The 22,531-nt window shown below is 30.0% G+C and overlaps 1 protein-coding gene across 1 annotated transcript; it reads left to right on the forward strand.

The window, feature by feature from the left end:
* The first annotated feature begins 1,029 nt into the window (after positions 1-1,029).
* Positions 1,030-14,693, forward strand: LOC122515354 (cytochrome P450 4C1-like). The gene is made up of 13 exons (XM_043632670.1): positions 1,030-1,051; positions 10,540-10,698; positions 10,803-10,912; positions 11,341-11,431; positions 12,680-12,871; positions 12,950-13,043; positions 13,113-13,215; positions 13,298-13,391; positions 13,484-13,599; positions 13,671-13,739; positions 14,010-14,175; positions 14,271-14,450; positions 14,533-14,693. The coding sequence occupies exons 1-13, from the start codon at positions 1,030-1,032 to the stop codon at positions 14,691-14,693; spliced, it is 1,557 nt and encodes a 518-aa protein (XP_043488605.1).
* The last annotated feature ends 7,838 nt before the right edge of the window (positions 14,694-22,531 follow it).

Consider the following 22,531-nt stretch of genomic DNA (forward strand, 5'->3'; position numbering starts at 1 on the left):
AGGGGTTTTGGGTTAAAAATCGTTCAATTTCAATAACTCGTAATTTTGAATAGTAAGGGAATATTTTGTATAATGAAACAAAAAAATAAGAATAAGAATAAGAAGAAGAAACAACGGTGTTCATAAGTCAAGTAAATCGTAACCCTTTGCACTCGTTACTTAATACTTGATTATTTAACTTATTATTATTACTGAATAGTAATAAAAATAGCAAATATAATTCGAACGCGTTTAAAGAGAACGTGTTAAAATATATTAATAATATTAAAAAAATTTTAATAAATGAAGTGTGAATAAAATAAAATTAAATAAAATAAGTGAAAAAAAAAAGAAAAAAAAACATAAAACGAGATAAAAGAGAGAAATGGAAAAAAAAAATTAGAATAATAAATAAAGCATCGAGAGGAAAACAATTCGATTAACCGAGATTTATCTTTTGTTTTTTTCTTTTTCTTACATATAGACGATAAAAAAAATGAGATTATATTGGAAGTCACTTCAAAAACCACCTATTTCGTAAGAAGATTGCAGTCAATCTTAAAAGCAAAATCTTTAACTAATACACAACTTAATTTAAGGAGTATTTCAACGTTAGATACTCAATCTTTATACAATTGTGAAATAGAAAATAATGTCAAGAATTACGATACAATGTCATTGAACATTTTAATGTATTATAAAAAAAATGTTGAAAAAGAAGAAAATCCATGATTGATGAAAGTATTGGATAACGTAGAAGACGAATTATTAAAAATAACGGAAAATGCGGATAACCTGTTCATAATATTATCATCATATTCATACGATTGTTTATTTAATCGAAGCAGGTTATCCGCATTTTATTGATATTCACAATAAACCGACAACAATTGTTTTCCCGAGTAGTTCGGATAATTCTACATTATACGAACTCCGGTGTCAAAAGTGTTGTAGATGGTATACCATGTATAAACACACGGTTTTGAATAATGAGAGGTGCATATAGCACAAAAAATATTTGCAAAAAATAGGGAGTAGTGAGAACAAAATATGGCTATGTTGCCGCAAGGGGGTAAGTAACGTAGAATGCGAAAAAACGACGAATCACGTATGGGTGAAATTTTTCGAGAAAAAAGACAAATTAATGAATTATATTAAAACGAAACCTGCGATTGAAAGAAAAGAATGTTATGGAATTGGTTTGGAATTGGAAATATATTGGAATTGGAAAATATGGTTTGGATTGTGGGATGGTAACGATCGAAGGAGGGAAAATCACTATTGTCGGATGTAACTTTAGTGGAAATTTACGGTAATGTTGTATATTTTACATACGAAACCATAAATTTTCATTCTTTTCTTTCACTCGTGGGTTTCGGTTCTTATTTTTTTTTTTTTTTTTTTTTTTTTTTTTTCGTCAGGGGGAAAAACCTTCAAAAGGCCCCCTGGGCCCGGTACCCAAATTAGTGTCGGATTTTTACCGACTAAAAAACCCACCTGAAACTAATGCTAACATGCAATGGAGGATAGGAGGTGCGGATTCGTGATACGCACACATTTCACGCAAAACCCCCTGTCCCCGAATAGCCTGGCCGGTTTCACCATACTCTCACCCATTCATTCTTACCGTTCACACACTCAAACTTATGAATCTACCGCGCACTCAACGGTCTCCCTGAGGCGCGTCTTAATCTACCTATAACTATATAAACCCAGCCACCCGCGTCCAATGATGCACTGGCTGGGTGCACGTACTCCATGCATCGGCATGCCCAGTCGTACTTCAAGGGGAAGCGGCGCGCGAGACCAGGCAAGGCGCCGCCACGGAATAGTCAACCCTTTTTTTTTTTTTTTTTTTTCGTCAGGGGGAAAAACCTTCAAAAGGCCCACTGGGCCCGGATACCCAAGGAGTGTCGGATTTTTACCGACAAAAAACCCACCTGATATTTAATTCTAACTCGCATTGGATGGGAGAAGCGGATCAGTGAAAAAGAACACAATGACAAACACGCGAACTCTCCCATCCCGAACGTAATAGTCAAACAGTGTGTTTTACATGGATACATCTACATACACACGTGACATTAATTTAACACGTTCAGCAGTTACTGCCAATTTTTCGTTCACTTCAGGCCGCGGGAGTCACCGGTGACCGACACTCAAGAGATTTTTCAATAGGAAGTAACGCGCGTGGCCTTAACTGGTATTTCGTTAAATTCGCATAACTCTGAACGGGTTAAATTATTATTCGGAGTTCATATATTTTTATATATTTTATATATTTTTAATAATTCAGTTTCAAATTATTTCAATACTTCATTAGGGCATTGGTTTTCTATTTGTAAATATTTTTTAACTTAACGATACATTCTATTATACATGTATATATATTGTATTATACGTTTAATGTAAATATGACATTGTACAGAAAAAAAATTTTGGTTAAAAATATTGCACGATAATGAAATAATTAATAATGATTCATATTCGATTATTACCACGAAATCAACAACAACAACGACAAAATTACAACATCAGTTAAATGTTATACCGATGAGAGAACAATTGGACAAAATTATAACATCGGTTAAATGTTATACCGATGAGAGAACAATTTGACAAAATTATAACATCGGTTAAATGTTATACAGATGAGAGAACAATTTGAAATCCTGGTGTTAAAAAGAAAAATGTATTTCTCGAATTGAATCTTTATTCAAATGGAAAGATGCAAGAAATATTTATTTTTATCAATAATTGTTCGTGCAATTTATATCAAATAGTTTATAAATTATGTTTTGACAATTATATATTGATTGTGTATCTAATGTCTTACATGAGTAAGAAAACTTGTGATATTTATTAACTGTGATATTTATTAACTATAATAATGGAAAAAGAAGAGTTCCTTTTTTTTAATTAGTTAATAATTTAATAATAATATTTAATAATTATACAAAAGTTATTTTTATACATATAAACTTGTGATATTTATTAACTGTGATATTAGAAAAGAATTTTGTTTTGTAATATTTAATAATTTATAAAAATGTTCTTTTGTTAAATCTTAATTATGTGTTATTATACTATTAATTGTTAATAACTATCGTATACGACTTTTTAATTGAACTGTTATCGTCTTAATCTTCTTTACAACTTGTTATTGTTTATAGATTTTAATTATGAGATTAATTATGAGATTTTTTAAATTTTTGTTGTTGTTTAATTTATTTGATTAACTAAAATGTTAGATAAAAGACTGATTACTTATATAAAGATTGAATGTTAAACGAAAAGACTGTTTTATCAAATGTTATTTGTAAATAATTATTAAATATTTTCTCTTACGATGTAAGAAAAGAAAAATCTTGGAAATCAATTTTGATTAGATGTAATTAATGATAAGAGTTATTAAAAATCAAGTACATTTTTTCTTTTTACAAAGTAAGGAAATTTAACGTTCAAATGTAATCCAACGATTTGGATTTACACAACTAGTAGATAAGTTAATTTTTAATTAGATTTCTATCAATTTTACTGACAATTATTGTACACACCTTATATTAGAACATTTTTTATTCTTTTACTTTTTGCATTGTATAGAATCATGATCGTGAAACCAAATATGTACATATATATATTTTATACAAAAAAATATTTATATTTGTAAATAATATATACTTTTCTTATTTTTGTAAAAAAATTATTTCATTTTTCTCTCCCAATTTCCTCCCATTTCGATTTTCTATTTTAAATATAATTTTTCTCGAGCAATTATCGTTAGTTAGATAAAATTCTTCGACAATTTAAAACAAAAAAACAAACAAGCAAAATAAGAAAAGGAATAAAATATAAAACAATAATTAAATAAATATAAAGTTCCTTTCAAAAAAATTCATTTGTTATTTGCAACAAAATAATTAATATCAAAATTTAGAAAAATAGAAATGAATTTTGATTAAACGAAATTAATGATAAAAGGTAGTATAGATAAAATACATTTGCTCCTCTTAATCGTGAGGCCCAAAATAAAAAGATTAATTATAATAATTATTATTATTACTATTTAATTATTATAAAATAAGTAGGCAATAGATTGTGATTTGGCTAAATTAAAGATAAAAGTTAATAGAGATCAAATACATTTGCTCTTTTAATTCGTAATGCTAAAAATAAATATTAACTATTATTATTATTATTATTATTACTATTTGATTATTATAAGAAAATAGACCTATGCTATGCTCACTGCAAGGTTCCCCAAAACTGACAGGTACAAATACAAAAAAGTAGGGCCTGTAAAAGTAGGGGCAGGAAAAGCAAGGACCGTGCACTATGGGTCCAAATCCCGAAAACGCGAGGTCCATATAAAGATGCAATTTTATTTCTTTGTTTTAAACTAGTATTGGAAGGATTTTAGGGATCGCTGATTAGGATTCTGATGTTTTTCTTTTTCAAAATAGCGGATGGAAAATGGCGGACTGTTTTTTACTTAAAATTGATTCAGTCGTTTAGAAAAATTAATATTCAAGGATTTTTGGAGCCGCTGATTATAATTTTGATATTATTTTTCGTATCAAACAAAAGATTACAAAAATTTGTAATATTTGTAATATATGTTACGACATTTGAATTCATATTAACATGAAATAAAAAATATAATTAAATAGTTAAATAAAACATAGGTTAATTCCAATTAATAAATTTATTCCTTCTTTTCTTTTTCTTTTTCTTACAAACAAAATATGAAACGATGATAATGATAATGATGATGACGATAATAAATCGAGTACGTTGATTTATGGTATGGCTTAGAATCTAGGAATTTAATCGAAAAAAGTTTCAAACAAAAGTTGTAGAGAATTGAAAAATACATAAAAAATGTTCTATGGTTTATCTTCGTATCTGCAAAAATAAACGAGAAAAAGTGGTCAAAGTAATTGTAAGAGTGGAGAAGCAAGTCCCGCCTCTCAGTCGGCTTTTTCGTCGGCACAAAAATTTATTTGTATATCAAATTGAATACATATTTGAAAAAGAAGAATTTTATATCTGCACATAAAATTAATTCAAGATATACAGGAAAGGATATTCTAAAAACGTGGAATTTATTTTTTGTCTAGACATAATTTTAATTCATTTTTATTATGTTATATGAAAAAAGTAATGCATTTTTATTCAGCTTCTAAGTTATTAAATATTAAATTTTAAAATGACCAGGAAGTAGAGAGTTTTAAGTTCCACGCGGCAGAACCTATGATTAACCAACCGACAATTTCGGAAGTAAAAAGCGCGGTCAAGAAATTAAAGAATTATAAAGCACCGGGTATCGACTTGATTCCGGCGGAACTAATTAAATGGGGGGGGGGAGTAGATTAATAGAAGAAATTCATAAACTAATTAAATTAATATGGAATAAAGAAGCATTGCCGCAACAATGGAAAGATTCAATTATTATCCCGATTTTCAAAAAAGGGGGCAAAATGAATTGCTATAACTACCAGGGCATTTCACTTCTTCCCACGTGTTATAAAATTTTGTCGAATGTTTTACTAACGAGGATTGTGTTATATGCAGACGAGATAATTGGGGATCATTAATGCGGTTTTAGGAGAAATAGATCGACTATTGATCAAATCTTTACTATTCAGCAAATCTTGGAGAAAAAATAGGAATAAGATCAACCGGTACATCAACTTTATATTAATTTTCAAAAAACGTATGACTCAATAAAACGGGAGGAAATGTTTGAAATCCTAATACGACAGGGCATACCAAGAAAACTGGTAAACCTAGTCCAAGTCTGCTTAAGGGAAACTAGGGGTAGAGTAAAAATAAGTAATCAAACGTTGGAAACCTTCAGTATCCATAGCAGATGAAAACAGGGGGACGCACTGTCACCTCTTTTGTTCAATTTAGTGATAGAATTTGCTATCAAAGAATTGTAAAAAAATAAGGATAGCCTGCAGCTGAATAGGACAACGTGACTGACTAACATATGCTGATGATATTGCTTTGTTGGGGGACAATCAGGAAACATTAGTAAATAACACAAGAACTCTACTGGGTAAAACAAGAGAACTGGGGTTGCACATAAGCGTGGAAAAAACCAAATATATGGTCACCGATAGAATGCAAAATTTGCATAATACCGGAAACTTGGTCGTTAGGGATACAATTTTTGAACGGGTCAGCAACTTTAGGTATTTAGGATCGATCATAAATCAATCGAACAAAAATAGCGAAGAATTGAAAAAAAGGATCAATTTGTGTGGGAAATGCATACTTTTATTCGGTCAATAAACTACTCAGCTCGCGGTTATTGTCTAGGCGCTTAAACATCAGAATTTACAAAATAGTCATTCTACCGGTAGTCCTTTATGGATGCGAGGCATGGTCACTTACCATCCGGGATGAAAAGAAATTTAGGCTATTCGAGAACAAAATACTTCGTAAAATCCTCGGCACAAAACGTGATGAGGAAACGGGCGAATGTTGCATTGGCGGAGGTCTGATTCAGATCGCGCATAGCGACAACGGTCAAGGTAGACTCAGATTTCTTTTCCTGACGCTCAGGAGCTTATGGTTCTTGGTTTACTTACTGCTAGTATTTTATTTCCGCTGATGTGGGTAACCATGATCTACGCGCTTATCCCACCCCTCATCTCATCTCTCTATTCGCAAAAAACATTAAAAAAATGCAAATAAAGGAGGAAACTAGTTTGGTTAAATTACATAAATGTAGATAACTATCTGTTCCACGTTCAGTTCGCTACGCGTTGAACTCAACAAACAACTATTTTTCGAATAACATTCTTCTAAGTTACTTCATCTCAATTGTTTTATTTTTCTTTCTCTCTTACTCACAGTTATCGGGTGATTGAACAAAATTACAGGACGCATCGACGTATATTTCATTGTGCACCTTCGTCACAACAATAATATTATTATTAATGCAATTTTTATTGCTATTGTGCAATAAAACGAGTGCTCGTAAGTATCAAATTTATTTATTTTTTCGTACGTTTTCCTCATTTTCGCAATAGGTTTATTTTAATACGGAATGAGAGTAAAAGATATCTCCTTCAATTTTCAATACCGCTAATGATTCTATTTTTTTCTCTTTAATTCATCTTTGTGTTATCCTATTAATAATCATTATTAGTTCGTGCATGTGTTTTTTTTTATGTAATACTTCCTCGGCAATGCAGATTGGTCTCCAATCCCGAAAACGTGGAAAAAGTCAAAAAATCAAGTTTTTTTTTGAGACTTTTAACGATGGAAATATTTATGGTGGACTTTTTTACGTCTTTATTATCGGGTTTTTTTTATAAATAAATGACTATGCACACCAGTAAATTAACGGTAGAAACGCATTTGCGATTAGCTGCGCCCCGAAAATTACGGTCTATTTAAACGCGCATAGTATAGTAATTATTTTTCCGATTTCAACATATAAATATAAACTCAATTAAATTTAATATTTAGAAATTTACATAAATAACAATTGTAGTCACTAACGGATGCAGTATGAGAAAAATGTTTTCAGACGAGCTTATAGTTACATATAACGGTGTATTCCACACTCTCCTTGATGTTTAAATGTTCATTGAACCTCTATCTAATGAATGATCACAAAATTAAGTGCTATTAGCTGTATTTTCGGTTTTTATGTAGAATTTTTTACGATAATGCACAACCGTAATGTCCTTATACCTTTTTCACTATTTTGTATAATTACAAATAAATATGATTACAAACGAATGTAACATAGATAGATAATTTAAAAGAAAAATCAAATTTGAACAAAAAGAAAGAATTAATAAAACATCATAATTATTAATTTATCTTTGAATTTTAGTTCGCATTTCTGCTTTTTAACAACAAAATATTAGATTCAATCTCAGCGACCTCGAAACGCCTTATACATATGAGTTACAATTTTCAATGAAATTAAACTACATCTTTTACTTTCGTACGCGTTTACGGGATTTGAAACCGGTGAACGTCGTCTCTGGCTTTACAATATTTTATTTACTGCAATTTTAATTCCTATTTCAAATATTTATTTTATTTCGCAATAGTGAGAAATCTATTATTTGAAATAGTATGCCAGATAAAAATTATTCAAATATTATCGAACCTTAGTAGGACGTAACACTTCATAATTATGGATAAGTTTTTTCTGAGTAGTCGAGTTAAAAAAAATGGAAAAGAAACGGAAAAATATACATTCTAGTTTCTTGCAGATTAAATATCTTTCTATGCAAACTAAATAAAAAACAAAAAGCACAAATCTTGCTATCAAGAAAATACAAATAAAAGAACCCTCTCGTAACAAAGGTAAGACTCACATTCAATTTTTTATCGATATGTACTTTGAAATATGTAATTACTTGACACATATGTAATTACTTGTAATTATTTTTTCCTCGTTATGAAAATTTATAAAGATTATTTAAATATTTAGCTTTCAAGGAAGATAAAATTATATAAGATTTAATGATACAAAAATTATAGGATAAAAAGACTAGAGATTTTCAAGCATTTATTTTAATGACTAAGCGTCATTAAAAATGTAGCTAATTTTTATTTACTTAAGAATCCATTATTATAATATAGTTAATTAGCAGGGTATTTGAATAAACACAATTATAAATTCTGCAACGTTTAGTTCATGTATTTTAAATTCTTAAGGCAACTGGAAACATACAGTAACAGGTTATATAAAAATTTAATTATCATTACAATTATTAATAACTTATAAAAAAGTTATGTACTTAAATATTATTCAACAAATACTAACGTGACAATTTAATTGATATTAATTTTTTACTTCCGTTACTCTACGTTTGATATTTTGCATTATATTTTTCTATATTTATATCTAAAGTAAGAACAATAGTGCCGTGTCTAAAGTAAAAAATTGTTTTAAAAAAGTTTAGAGAGGAATTACTTCTTTTCAAGATAAAAGAACTTACCCTTCACCTGGCGGGGTCTGGCTCAAGTGGCTGCCAGGGCTCTGGGTTTATACAATATTATAGATTAATTATATTATATTAATATTATATTAAAATAAAGATAGAAATAAATAGTTTGTCGCCAGTGATGTTTTCCCTAACAAAATATATGAATTAAACTATTAAACTAGCAAATCTATACAGTCCTTTCTAAAAAAAAGGGAATGAGACAAACAGAATCGGGTGCTGTTGAGTGACCTAATATACAATAATTGCGAAATTTCCAAAAATATAAAGATAACAAAGACTGTGTAGGAGGCAACTTACTTATGTACGCACGTAAGAAGTTATACTTCTTTGCCGTACCAAAACGAACATAACCTCAATAACCTCAAAAATAACTTAAAAAAAATAACTTAAAAAAAAATAATAATAATATTTTTATATATATATATATATATATATATATATAAGAAAGAATAAAAAAAAGAAAAAGAAAATATCAAAATATAAATATCAGTCCACACTAAATATAAGGGAGATATATGGAATTACTTTATTCGTCAACGGTCATGGCGCGGTTGCAGCATCAAATCAGCTCGATCATTTAAGTAAAGCAGCGCTTAGTACGATTAGTATTTGAATGGGTGACCCGCTTGAGAAAAAAAGGGGAAGAAGAAAAGAAGACAACTTCCATGCCGTATACTTGAAATCACTTTGCCGCGCGTAGTAAATACCGAATAACTTCATGGTGTCGTTTTTTCAGACGCTCGGAACAAAATCACTCCCCATTACATTTTCCCCAACGCGCCAAAAGAAGTATAACTTCAAAAAAAGTTTAACTGAGATATTTGAACAGTCTAACGTATGCTGGTCGACTAACTATTTAAATTTTATTATTTTATAATAATTTAACTGACAATATATATATAATATGAACTGTGACTGTATCTGTTAGAAGGCATCCCTTGACGTGTTTGTAAAAGATAGTAAAATTACTACAAAAATTTGACTGACTTAGGATTGCTATTTTCTGGATATTGTTGTTGTCTTGGCTACTGGACAATCCAGATTTCAAAATCGGCACTCATGAGAGACTATTCCAAAAGAACTAGGGAACGATAGCGAACTTGGGAACGCCTAGGGTCTGGTTCTAAGATCTTATAAGATAGCAATGGTATAAAAAAAAACGACAATATCTCATCAAGTTTATTGGTCTAATTCAATAGTTTATAACTAAATGTAGCTACTATTTTGTAAAATATTATCGTTTCTTTTTCAGGAATTCTTTATTTAACGTTCTAGTAGTCTAACGATTTAGCAAATTTCTCATAAATGCGCTCGAAATTATATTTTATATAAATCACTGTAAATACGAATCATCTAAATATTGTTAAACATATTTTCTTGACATTTTACTATTATAGATCGTTCGTATGTATGTGTGTGCCTTTAATTAATAGAAAGGAAACGAATAATAAAACTATTTAATTGGTAATTTGATTAGTCTTTAGAAAAATTTAAAGCTTGAAAATAATGATTATTACGTAAAAAAGCTTTTGAAACATTCATAGTTTATTTTTTTATTTTTTCTATGTTCCAGATAGAATGATGCTCGTAATCTTGTTAGGTATAATTTTAATTCTATTTGTAATACAGTGTTATTTAAGATATAGAAGAGCGGGAAGACTTTTAAGTCTTATTCCAGGACCTTACGAATATCCGATAATTGGGAATTTTCATCATTTTCAGGTAGATGAAGGTATGTTCTATTAAAATAATTTTTTTAGGGAGGTATTTTCTATGGTGTGATTAATCATAATGAATGAAGTTCTCACTAAGAAATAATTTCTTTAAATAACTTAGACCATGTACTTCAGAACATGTGGAATATTAATAACGAATATTATCCAATTTGCAAAGTATGGTCCCTAAATATGTATTGTGTGATTTTTCTCGATCCGGATGATATTCAGGTAAATTATTATAAAATAAGTACGTATAATTATAAGATATTAAAGTATAATTATTATAAGTAAGTATAAAAGAAATAAATTTCTTTTTATTTTATTTGAATCTTTTGAAGTATAAAAAAGCTGAAAGTGTTCCATTTCTTCCATTACAAAAAATGCATATTCGAATAGTTTTAAAACCAGCACAAAAAATTGTAGTTAATTTAAAGGAAGCATGACAGGACTATATCTGTATCTCTTTTCAGCTGCATACTAAAATGAAGTTTTTTATCTTTGATCAATTCATTATATGTAATACAAATTCGCAAATAATAATAATAATAAAAAAGATTCGATAAATTTATAAGAATATAATTCTGTACCCGAAAAGCTTAAAGCTAAATCAAAGAATTTAATTTATATAAGTGAAAATATATCCATTTCTATCGTAGGTACTATTGAAGAGCATTGAATATACTGAAAAAGGATTTTTTTATGAGTTTCTTAAGCCTTGGCTTTCTAATGGATTATTAACAAGCAACGGTAAAAAATTTCAAATACTACTCAAAATTTTATAAAAAATATATTTAAAATTAAGGGCCACAAATAATAAAGTAAAAATCGTGCGTGGTATAAATATGCGAATACTCGGTCGTGCTTTACAAAGGACAACCTTATTAAGGGGTTATACGCAGTTGCGTGGCTCAAAAAAGACGTTTTTTTATGAATTTTTTTATAGAAAAAGTTTGAAATTATCAATTATAAGTGATGGTAATTCAAATAGAGCCTTCTTTTAAGAATACAATAGCGCATCGATCTTGTAAAAATATTAATGTGCACCGCTCCTGTAGATGATTTCCCGAACGTCCTCTAAAAAAAGGCGCTTGGCGATGATCTCTACTTCACTGGTTTTGATTAACCAAAATAAAAAAAAAATGGTGGATTCTTTTAAAGAATAGATTAATGCAAGTATTAACGGAAGGAATATTAAAAATTTTGATTTTTGACAAAATGGCGTCAATCTGAAAAATATGTTTCGTTTTTGACTGAAATTTTCGCTCGAAATTGTAAAAAAAAAAATAGTAATAATTTTTTTAAATCTTATTCCTTCCCCGTTAATACCTGAGGAATATATCTAAGAATATTGTGTAAAAATATAAGACAAATCGGTTGAGTTATTTCTGAGAAATCGAGATCACCGACTTTGAAAATACCGTTTTGAGAAAAACGCGTTTAAAGTTTCAAAGAGACGTTTACACAGATAGTTAAAAATTTTTGTTTGCAGCTTACACGAAGTGAAGAATATATGCCGGATCAATTTGACATTTTCAGAGAATATACTTAAATATATATGTATATTCCGAAAATGCAAAAAAAAAAAATCGATTTTTTGAAAATTCTAACTGCGTATAACCCCTTAACTTCTTCTCTTTCCGACACTTCCTTCTGCTTTTTTTATAATTGGAGCTCTCGATTTTCCTAACTCTAATACATATTTCCAGAAAGTTCGATCTGTACTTTATCCTAGAAATAAGCTCACTTGACAAAAAAGCAACTATCACGAATCGTTGATTTAACTTTTATCTGTGCGAGCCAAATTTCGTGACAATCAGTAAACTAGAGATATTTCCTAATGCTTTTATAGTTATCAAATAAATATATACAAACGCATAAACACCACGGACACTAACTATCCAATAGACACTTTCATTAAAAAAATAATAAGAAGCAATTTCTTCTGAAGACTTACAATATATTTAGTAGTATTTCGAATGAAACCTAATTTTATAGGTCAAAAATGGCACCTTCGTCGGAAGATGTTAACACCTGCTTTTCACTTTAATATTCTTAAACATTACTTTACTAATTTAAAAGAGGAATCACAAAATCTAGTCGAATCTCTTAAAAAGGAGGGAGATGGAAAACTTGTTGTCAAAGATTTACGAACATTTATCAGCAAATACACTCTTAACGCAATATGTCGTAAGTTAACAAAATCAGTTTCTGTATATGTAATTAACCATATAAGCGATGATTTCAATTGCCAGATCTTTTTTGTAGAAACAGCTTTGGGTACCCCATTTACAGGAAAAAGCGAGCAGGAATCTGAATATCGTAATGCTGTTCATGTTTATGGCAGAATTCTGTCAAAAAGGTAATTAATTAAAATTTTCTTAAAAACAAAGTCAATAGAATAATGAATATAATTTTTTTTTTCTATTAGATTAATAAATTATTTGTATCACTTCAATACTACGTTTGTATTTACACAACTTGGAAGAAAACACAAAGAAACATTGAAAATATTGCACGGTTTTTCAAGAAATGTACGTCTTCCTGACTAATTATTTAAAAAAATCTACGTTTTTCGAAAATATCTAGATTAGGAAAGTGTTACATTTATTCCAGATAATTGCGGAAAGGAAACGTTTTCATAAACAAACTAATGGGAAATATTTGCAAATCTATGAGAATATTGAGGAAGATGACATTTTTAATAAGGGTAAGCAGAAGGACGATGAAATTATTCGCATTTTTTAAATAGGAATAAAATAAAATTAAAGAAACAAGGTCAAATGAGTTTTTATGTTACAGATTTGCAGGCCAAAAAAAGACTTTCTATGCTTGATCTGCTTATAGCTGCATCTTGGAAAGATAATCAAATAGATGAGGAAGGAATTCGCGAAGAAGTTGATACTTTCATGTTTGAAGTATGTTCTTGTAAATGAATAAACTTAGAAGACAAAAGTATAAAGATATTTTATGAAATAAAATTTTCTAGGGTCACGACACTACTGCAAGTGCACTGACTTTTGCTTTGAGTCTTTTTGCTAAGCACAAAGATGTTCAGGTAATGTTACTTGCTTAAACAAACAGCTGAAATCATTAGGAAAAGAAACAATTTTTTACTTTTTATACATTATCGAAGAATTAATCATTGAATCGTTTCACTACTTCTATTGTGACTTGCTTTTAATACTAATTAATAATGATATTAACTGAAAATAAGTTTCATCGGTACTCAAATTCGAACAAAAAGTATTAAAACTTACAAAGTTGTTTGCGTTTAACGATTTTCATAGTTCATACAATGAGCAATAAATGACGTATTTATTTTTAGGAAAATATAAGAGACGAGGTTAAATCGATTATGGGAGAAGATAATAATTTGACGATAACGTCGCTTCAGAAACTTTCGTATTTGGAGAGATGTTTAAAAGAATCGCTTCGTTTGTATCCAAGCGTTCATTTAATTTCTCGACAAATTTCTTACGATCTGCAACTGAGTATGAAATACATGCATATATATGTATACTTTAACATCACTCGTGTACTTTTTATTCTTTGTTTTATTTTCTACGTAATTGTATTTATTTTGCAGAACGTTATTTAATTCCACCTGGTACTATATGTGAGGTGAATATTTACAGCTTGCACAGACGTCCAGAATATTGGCCAAATCCAAATGTTTTTGATCCGGACAGATTTTTACCGGAAAATATTAAAGGACGTCATCCCTATTCCTACATTCCATTTAGTGCGGGGCCGAGAAACTGTATTGGTAAATGTTTTTCATGCAGAAGTGAAAATCCAATATTATCCTAAAATTACTTTTTTTTATTCGTCTGTTCCTCATTTTGCAGGTCAAAAATTCGCAATGATTGAGCTTAAACTGTTTGTAGCACTTATATTGTACAATTTTGAGTTGGAACCGGTGGATGAACTAGACGACGTTATATTTTCGGGAGATCTTACTTTAACCTCGTCTAAACCACTTCGAATCAAATTTATACCTATTGCATAGGTATGTTTATTCATATTATCCTTTACAAAAAAAGAAAAATTCAAATATAGTTGTAAAGAATTTATTCGTAGATTATGAATATATTTTTTTTTTTAGGTAAAACTTTATTTTCAAGTGGTCGCATTAACAATGAATTCATTTGCGGCCACTTTCAATAAATAAAACCATACAGGTATTGAATATATGATTCTCTGATGATTAAACAATACATGATTATTCGTTTTACAAAAAAATTTAGTGAATTTCATTAAGTAAACTTATCTCTTTAAAAAAGAGTTATGCATTTCGGATGTTGTTAGTTTCATTGAAATGACTTCATAAGTCTTCTCTAATTCGGTTTTGATTTCTTTATATATTGTATTTGTTCCAGTAAATTAGAATATGTTCGATTCTGTTTGGAGTATTGCAAGTTTCACATTTACGTGGCATTTGCTTAGTTAGTAAAAATTCGTGTGTTAATTTCGTATGCCCAATAGGAGTACGGGTGGCAGCTACTTGATCTCTTCTGTTTAGCATCGATATTTTGGACATCTCCTGGACACTTAATTTTATTTTGCGAAGTTTCGTTTGTACGATGTTAATTCATTTGATATTTCAGAAACTGGTAGAAACTTCTTTAATTATTATTTTAACATCTTCGAGATTTGTCCCAACATCTTCATAGATTGGGAGTTTTGCAGCCTTGTGTGCAGTTTTGTCTGCTTCTTCATTGCCGCTGATTCCGATGTGGCTGGGAAACTTTCATTTTTTTGCCTTTGTTTTTAAGATCCATAATATTTTCTTAAATAACATGTTTGGATTTGTAGTATGATTTTTTAGAAATTCTATCTACCGCACATTTAGAATCGATACTAATTGTAAAATCGTTGGAATCGTGGTTTTGTGCAAATAATACAGCTTTACTTATCGTATATATTTCGCAGGCTAGAGAAGAAAAGGGCTTGGGTAGTTTGTAGGTGAAGGTATAATTATCTGTAAAAAAGGCACATCCAGTAGACTCAGAGGATTTGGATCCATCGGTATAAATGAAAATTGAATTGGTACTGCTAATATAATTTTGGAATATGTTCTTAAACATTTCGCTATTGGTGTCTTTTTTCCTGTATTTGTCAAAGATTGGTTCAATGGGGTTCTCATATGCAATTCATGGTTGGTACCGAAAAAGATTGCGGTCTTCTATTTTAGGTAGTGTTATGCTAAATTCCTGTAGGTAGTTGTGGACCCTATCGGCTAACGCTTTGTTGTTGTACTTACGGTTTGTAAGAGCACCATTTAGCCGAAGATTATTGGTTGCTGGGTTATTTATTGTAGTAGACACCGCTGGTGCATATGCTAGACATACTCTTTTGCGTCTAATTTCAAGTGGTTGTTCGTTGAGTTTGCTAAGAAGGCTGGATATTGGAGTCGTGCAAAAGGTACCTGGAATTATTCTTAAGCAAGAGTCTTGTATGTGTTTAGCAAAGTATTTTTTTCAGCTCTCTAGGTATATTTTTAAGGACATTCATTCTGTTGGAGCAGTCTATTTTGAGCATCTTGAGATGTTGCGCCTATGTTAATTTGAAATATTCGCTATGAAATATTCGAACGCAATGATGAAGGATCGAACGTGACGTATTTTTCGCTAGTTCCGACGGTTGGGTTTTCGGGTTGCGCGGCGATTACCACTTAACATTTCGCGACGGTGCATTTTTCTGTTAATTTACGAATATTCACCATTCTATCTTATTATACTTATTAATATATTTATATTTACATTAATAAATAATTATATCTATTTAAATCCAAAATCAATCATCAATCAAATAATATCAAAAAAACTGGTGTGCATACTTATGTACGCACGTAAGAAGTTATACTTCTTTGCCTTACCAAAACGAATATAACCTCAATAACCTCAAAAATAACTTCAAAAAAAAACTTCAAAGAAAAAAATAACTTAAAAAAAAAATAATTATTATTATATATATATAAGAAAGAATAAAAAAAAAACTGGTGTGTGTACTTATGTACGCACGTAAGAAGTTATACTTCTTTGCCTTACCAAAACGAATATAACCTCAATAACCTCAAAAATAACTTCAAAAAAAAACTTCAAAGAAAAAAAGTAACTTAAAAAAAAAACTGGTGTGTGTACTTATGTACGCACGTAAGAAGTTATACTTCTTTGCCTTACCAAAACGAATATAACCTCAATAACCTCAAAAATAACTTCAAATAAAAACTTCAAAGAAAAAAAATAACTTAAAAAAAAATTATTATTATTATATATATAGAAAGAAAAAAAAAAAACTGGTGTGTGTACTTATGTACGCACGTAAGAAGTTATACTTCTTTGCCTTACCAAAACGAATATAACCTCAATAACCCCCAAAATAACTTCAAAAAAAAACTTCAAGGAAAAAAAATAACTTAAAAGAAAATAATTATTATTATATATATATATATATGAAAGAATAAAAAAAAGAAAAAGAAAATATCAAAATATAGATATCAGTCCGCACTAAATATAAGAGAGATATATCGAATTACTTCACGCGTCAACAGCCATGGCGCGGTTGCAGCATCAAATCAGCTCAATCATTTAATTAAAGCAGCGCTGAGTACGATTAGTATTTGGATAGGTGACCCACTTGAGAAAAAAGGGGAAGAAGGAAAGAAGACAACTTCATGCCGTATAATTGAAATCGCTTTGCCACGCGTCGTAAATACCGACAAACTTTATGGTGTCGTTTTTCCAGACGCTCGGAACAAAATCAATCCCCATTACATTTTCCCCAACGCGCCAAAAGAAGTATAACTTCAAAAATCCTACACACACACATATATATACAATTATATATGCTAGATCCGAGTTTTATAAGTATGTATGAGCTAGGACAATGCCGGCCGTCTGTCTGGTTTTTTGAAAAACCATTTACATTTTTGTGAGATATTGTTTAAGATATTAATTGAAATTATATGTGAGTGCATATTGCTTTGGCTGAGTGTGCGTTCTGGAAAAATAAGTAAAGAATGTATTTAAGAGTAAGTTTAAATGATCAAAGAACAGTTTCAGACGAATGAGCGACGAGGGAACTCATTTAGAGAGTTTAAATAGAATGTCGAGTTGTGCGTATATTGGAGAGTATTTTTAAATACTTATTTAAATATTATTATGATTGGTGGTAAGTTGAAATAGCAATAACTTAAACTGAACCTTACGTAGCGATTATATTTCTAGAGACAACTAATATTTATTTATAAAGATTTAAAAGTTTAACTATACGAAACGTTGCAGAATAATTAACATTTTAAAATATACTATTTTGTTTGAAATTTTCTAAGATATCGGTACGTTTATATTTTGTCTATTCATATCGATGATGTAATGTTTTACTTTCCATAGAGCGTGTAAAGTTTTTTCCTTTTCTAAACGTTATTATTTTATTAAAAAATCAAATTTATTACGCAAGTAATATAAATAATAATTATAAATAGAAAAACTAACAATAAATAACAAACGCATTAATCTTTTGGCATACAACTATAACTTTTCTTTTATTGTACATATTATTTGTTTAATTGTGAATATGATTTTTTTATTGAAATAGCTTCGAGGAACTGATAACATGAACGAAACAAAACCTTGTGTGGAAAAGGTTAAACTTGATTAAATACGGAAAAGAGACTTTTCTAGTTCTCAAAATATATATATCTCTCTGTACTGACTTTCCTTTTTTTATATTAAACGTTGATATAGTGTCGCAGCTGAAGGATCAATCAACGAAAAAAGTTGAGTCCTGGTGAAACATTCAAAGTTGTACAATTGTTAAAATAAGGTATGTGATCTGATTATTCAAAATATATTGGAAAGTAAACGTCTATTAACTTAAAAATTAATGTCAATCAAAAATATTATTAGAAGATAATTATAAAAATAAGATATTCATGCACAGATTGTATTAATCGTGACACTAATCACATCCTAGATTTATAAAATTTAGTATTCTTTGAAAGTACATACAAATGAATCTTAAAGTATTCAAACAATTAATTATAAATTAAATATTCACTAAAATAAGTTAATCTAATCTACAATTGCTAATAAGACCGGTAAACTAAGTGTGTTATATGAGATATATTTGAAATTTAATGAAAGTATCTTATTTGAAACAATAAACATAAAAAATAGCTTTAGTTAAAGTGTTGTTTCAAATATTTTCATTCGAAAAATATAGGGCTTCTCCAACGTCAAAACGTAATGTAGAGATAGAGAAATACACATAGCGATCTTTGTGTCATCTCGTTTTTCGAAAAATACGTTGTCTACGATGCATGAGGGGAGGATGATCTCTGACGTACTGTTTGATTGCAAAATTTTTAGTAGTTTTATCGACTGTTCAGATATCATTCAACTTTTTTCTCTCTGTGTTCCTTCTAGAATTATCAAAAACTATAACCTGTTACATATTGAAGCTCATCATACTTCTAATGGCTATCATAACTGCATTAATAGAATGTTCCAATCTGTTAACTATTTCCATCGACATATAGATCTGTTTAATCACTATATCTTCTATTAAATATTGTTTAAAATCTCTGTAAAATTTATAAAAAAATGTGATTCGGCTTAAATTCATTGTGAATTTCGTTATTTGTTATTTATTATTTTACTACATTTATTACTTCTTATCTGTATATATGTATATATATATATTATTTATTATTAGTTTTGTTTATTCCTTTTTTTATTATTAATTTTTTGAAGTTATACTTCTTTTGGTGCGTTTGGGAAAATGTGATGGGAATGATTTTTTTCCCAGCGCATGGAAAAATCGACACCACGAAGTTTGTCGGTATTTACGACGCGCGGCAAAGCGATTTCAAGTATGCGGCAAGAAGTTGTTTTTTCTTCTTCTTCCCCTTTTTTTCTCAAGCGGGTCACCCATCCAAATACTAATCGTACTCTGCGCTGCTTGACTTAAAATGATCGAACTGATTTGATGCTGCAACCGCGCCATGACCGTTGACGAATAAAGTTATTCCATATATCTCCCTTATATTTAATGTGGACTGATATCTATATTTTGATATTTTTTTTTTATTCTTTCTTATATATATATATCGATCGATTGAAAATATGTTTCCTTTCTATGTTTTGTTAAATAAATAAATAAGTAATAATAATTAATAGCTTATCTTCTCATACTTCCAATCCTCCCCCTTTTTACCTGGTCACGCTATATATTTATAAAACTAAATAAATAAATAAATAAATAAATAAAAATATAATAATAAAAGAAAAATAATTGGCTTACATTAGCGAATATTATCGATCATCAAGCAGGAAGGGGGGAACAGGTTTCTTTATCAATTATATTCTATGTAAAAAGAAAATTAATAAACAAATAATAATAATATTAGGTGTACAAATAAGTTTCCGCCGTTTTTTATTAAAAATTAAGTATTTATTCTAGAAGAATGGTAATTTTAAGGTTATTTAAAATACTGTCCATCACTTGCAATGACTTTTTCCCATCTCTCAGGCAACATTCGGATCCCACGTCGGAAGAACTCCTTGTCTTTGGAGGCTATCCACGAATCAACCCAATTTTTGGTATCTTCATATGATTTGAACCGCTGCTCCGACAGAGCATGTGCCATGGACCGAAATAGGTGATAATCGGACGGTGCAATGTCTGGTGAATACGGCGGGTGGGGTAACACTTCCCAATCAAGTGTTTCCAAATACTTTTTCACGGGAGCCGCTACATGTGGACGAGCATTGTCATGCAGGAGAATAATTTTTTCGTGTCTAGAATAGTATTGAGGGCGTTTTTCCTTCAGAGCTCGGCTCAATCTCATTAATTGTGTTCGATAGAGGGCTCCGGTGATTGTTTCGCTCGGATTAAGCAACTCATAATACACTACACCCAGCTGATCCCACCAAATACACAGCATGAGTTTTTTTCCGTGAATATTCGGTTTTGCTGTTGATGTTGACGCATGGCTTGGTAATCCCCATGATTTTCTTCTTTTTGGATTATCATAATGTATCCATTTCTCGTCACCAGTGATGATACGATGTAAAAAACCCTTTTTTTTATGTCTAGCAAGCAGTATTTCACTTAAGCATAATCGGCGTTCAATATCTCTCGACTTTAATTCGTACGGAACCCAATTTCCTTGTTTATTAATCATTCCTAATGATTTTAAACGATGTGAGACTGCTTGCTGAGTGACTTCTAATGTTACAGAAAGTTCTTTTTGTGTTTGAGATGAATCTTCCTCCAATATTTCCTCCAATTCTGCATCCTCGTAAATTTTTGGCCTTCCACTGCGATCTTTGTCTTCTACGTCGAAATCACCGTTTTTAAACTTTTGAAACCACTCACGACACGTTCTCTCACTCAAAGCAGTCTCACCATATGCTTCTACGAGCAATCGATGCGCCTCAGCAGCAAATTTCTTTATATTAAAGAAGTAAACTAATATTTCCCGCAAATGACGCTTATTTGGCTCAAATTTGGACATATTCAACTAAAAAAAATTATATTTTATCAATATGAAATCAATAATATTAATAGGTTATGTTGTTCTTAAACGTCCAAACTAATTTTTAAGCAGGATATCATTTGCGAAAGTAAACGGAAACTCCGCGCCGTGCTATCTACATTAAAACGGCGGAAACTTATTTGTACACCTAATATAATAATTATTTTTTTGAAGTTATTTTTGAGGTTATTGAGGTTATACTCGCTTTGATATGCCAAAGAAGTATAACTTCTTACGTGCGTACATAAGTACACACATCAGTTCTTTTTCCTGTTGTTTTTACTTTAACACTTCCGTAAACATTTTTTGTACCAATGGGTTTATCCCGTAAACAAAAAAATAAATAAGTAAATATTGGAACCCTCTTACCGCTCTAACATAAAACTGTAATAATATATCTAGAGTTGTTATTTTTTGAGGGAATATTAAAAAATACAGCCTTAGAATAGATTTATTTCTGACGGAATAAAGATATGAGGAGGGCTACGCGTGAGTGTTCCACCATAAAGTGAGGAAAATATTCGATCTCAAGTTTTACAATCATACGACAATACGTAGAGGAAATTATCAAGCCGATAATGTCTTGTTTTTTCTCCTGAATTATATTTCGGCCAACTCGTTCAAGGACATAATGTTTCGTTACCTTAATATTGGTAGAAAGAAACTCTCACGTGTAGGACTAATCGAAAAGTTTCCTTTTCTTTTTAAACGCCTTTTTGGTGAAAATATCATTCTATTGGATTCGTAAGCGATCCTGCATATATAAGTGCATTAAATCGTACCACAGTTGTGGTACTAAAACATCAGTAACGAACAGTTGCACTGCGACATTAAAACAATTGTATTCTAAAATCAAACTAACAAAATAAGTTTACAAGTAGATGCAAGTTATAAGCATTGCAGTTGTAACTTAAAAAGAGATCTTCCTAAAACCATTATCGATCGTACATGCAGCAATTATTATCAAACAATTTTTTGGCAACATTACTTTATCAATATATTATTTAGTGACGCAACCCTGACGCATTTTGTTCGTTCGAAGAACTCTCCCAATAAATTCGAAGCTTCAATTGTTTAACAAATCGAGAGAGGGCCCGGGATTCGAACCCAGGATCTTTCGCAAACCCAAAGAACGCTCTACCACTTGAGCCACGAAGTCCTGTTACTTTATCAATATATTTTGTTGTTATTGAATTCATGAAATATCGTGATGTGTATCATGCCACCTCATCCTATTTAACATTGATTTAAGGGACATACAGGCGTTAGTGAAATAGAACGACCAATCATGGCAATGATAGCGC

The sequence above is a fragment of the Polistes fuscatus genome, unplaced genomic scaffold (genome assembly GCF_010416935.1).
Source record: "Polistes fuscatus isolate 324 unplaced genomic scaffold, CU_Pfus_HIC Scaffold17, whole genome shotgun sequence".
Taxonomy (NCBI): domain Eukaryota; kingdom Metazoa; phylum Arthropoda; class Insecta; order Hymenoptera; family Vespidae; genus Polistes; species Polistes fuscatus.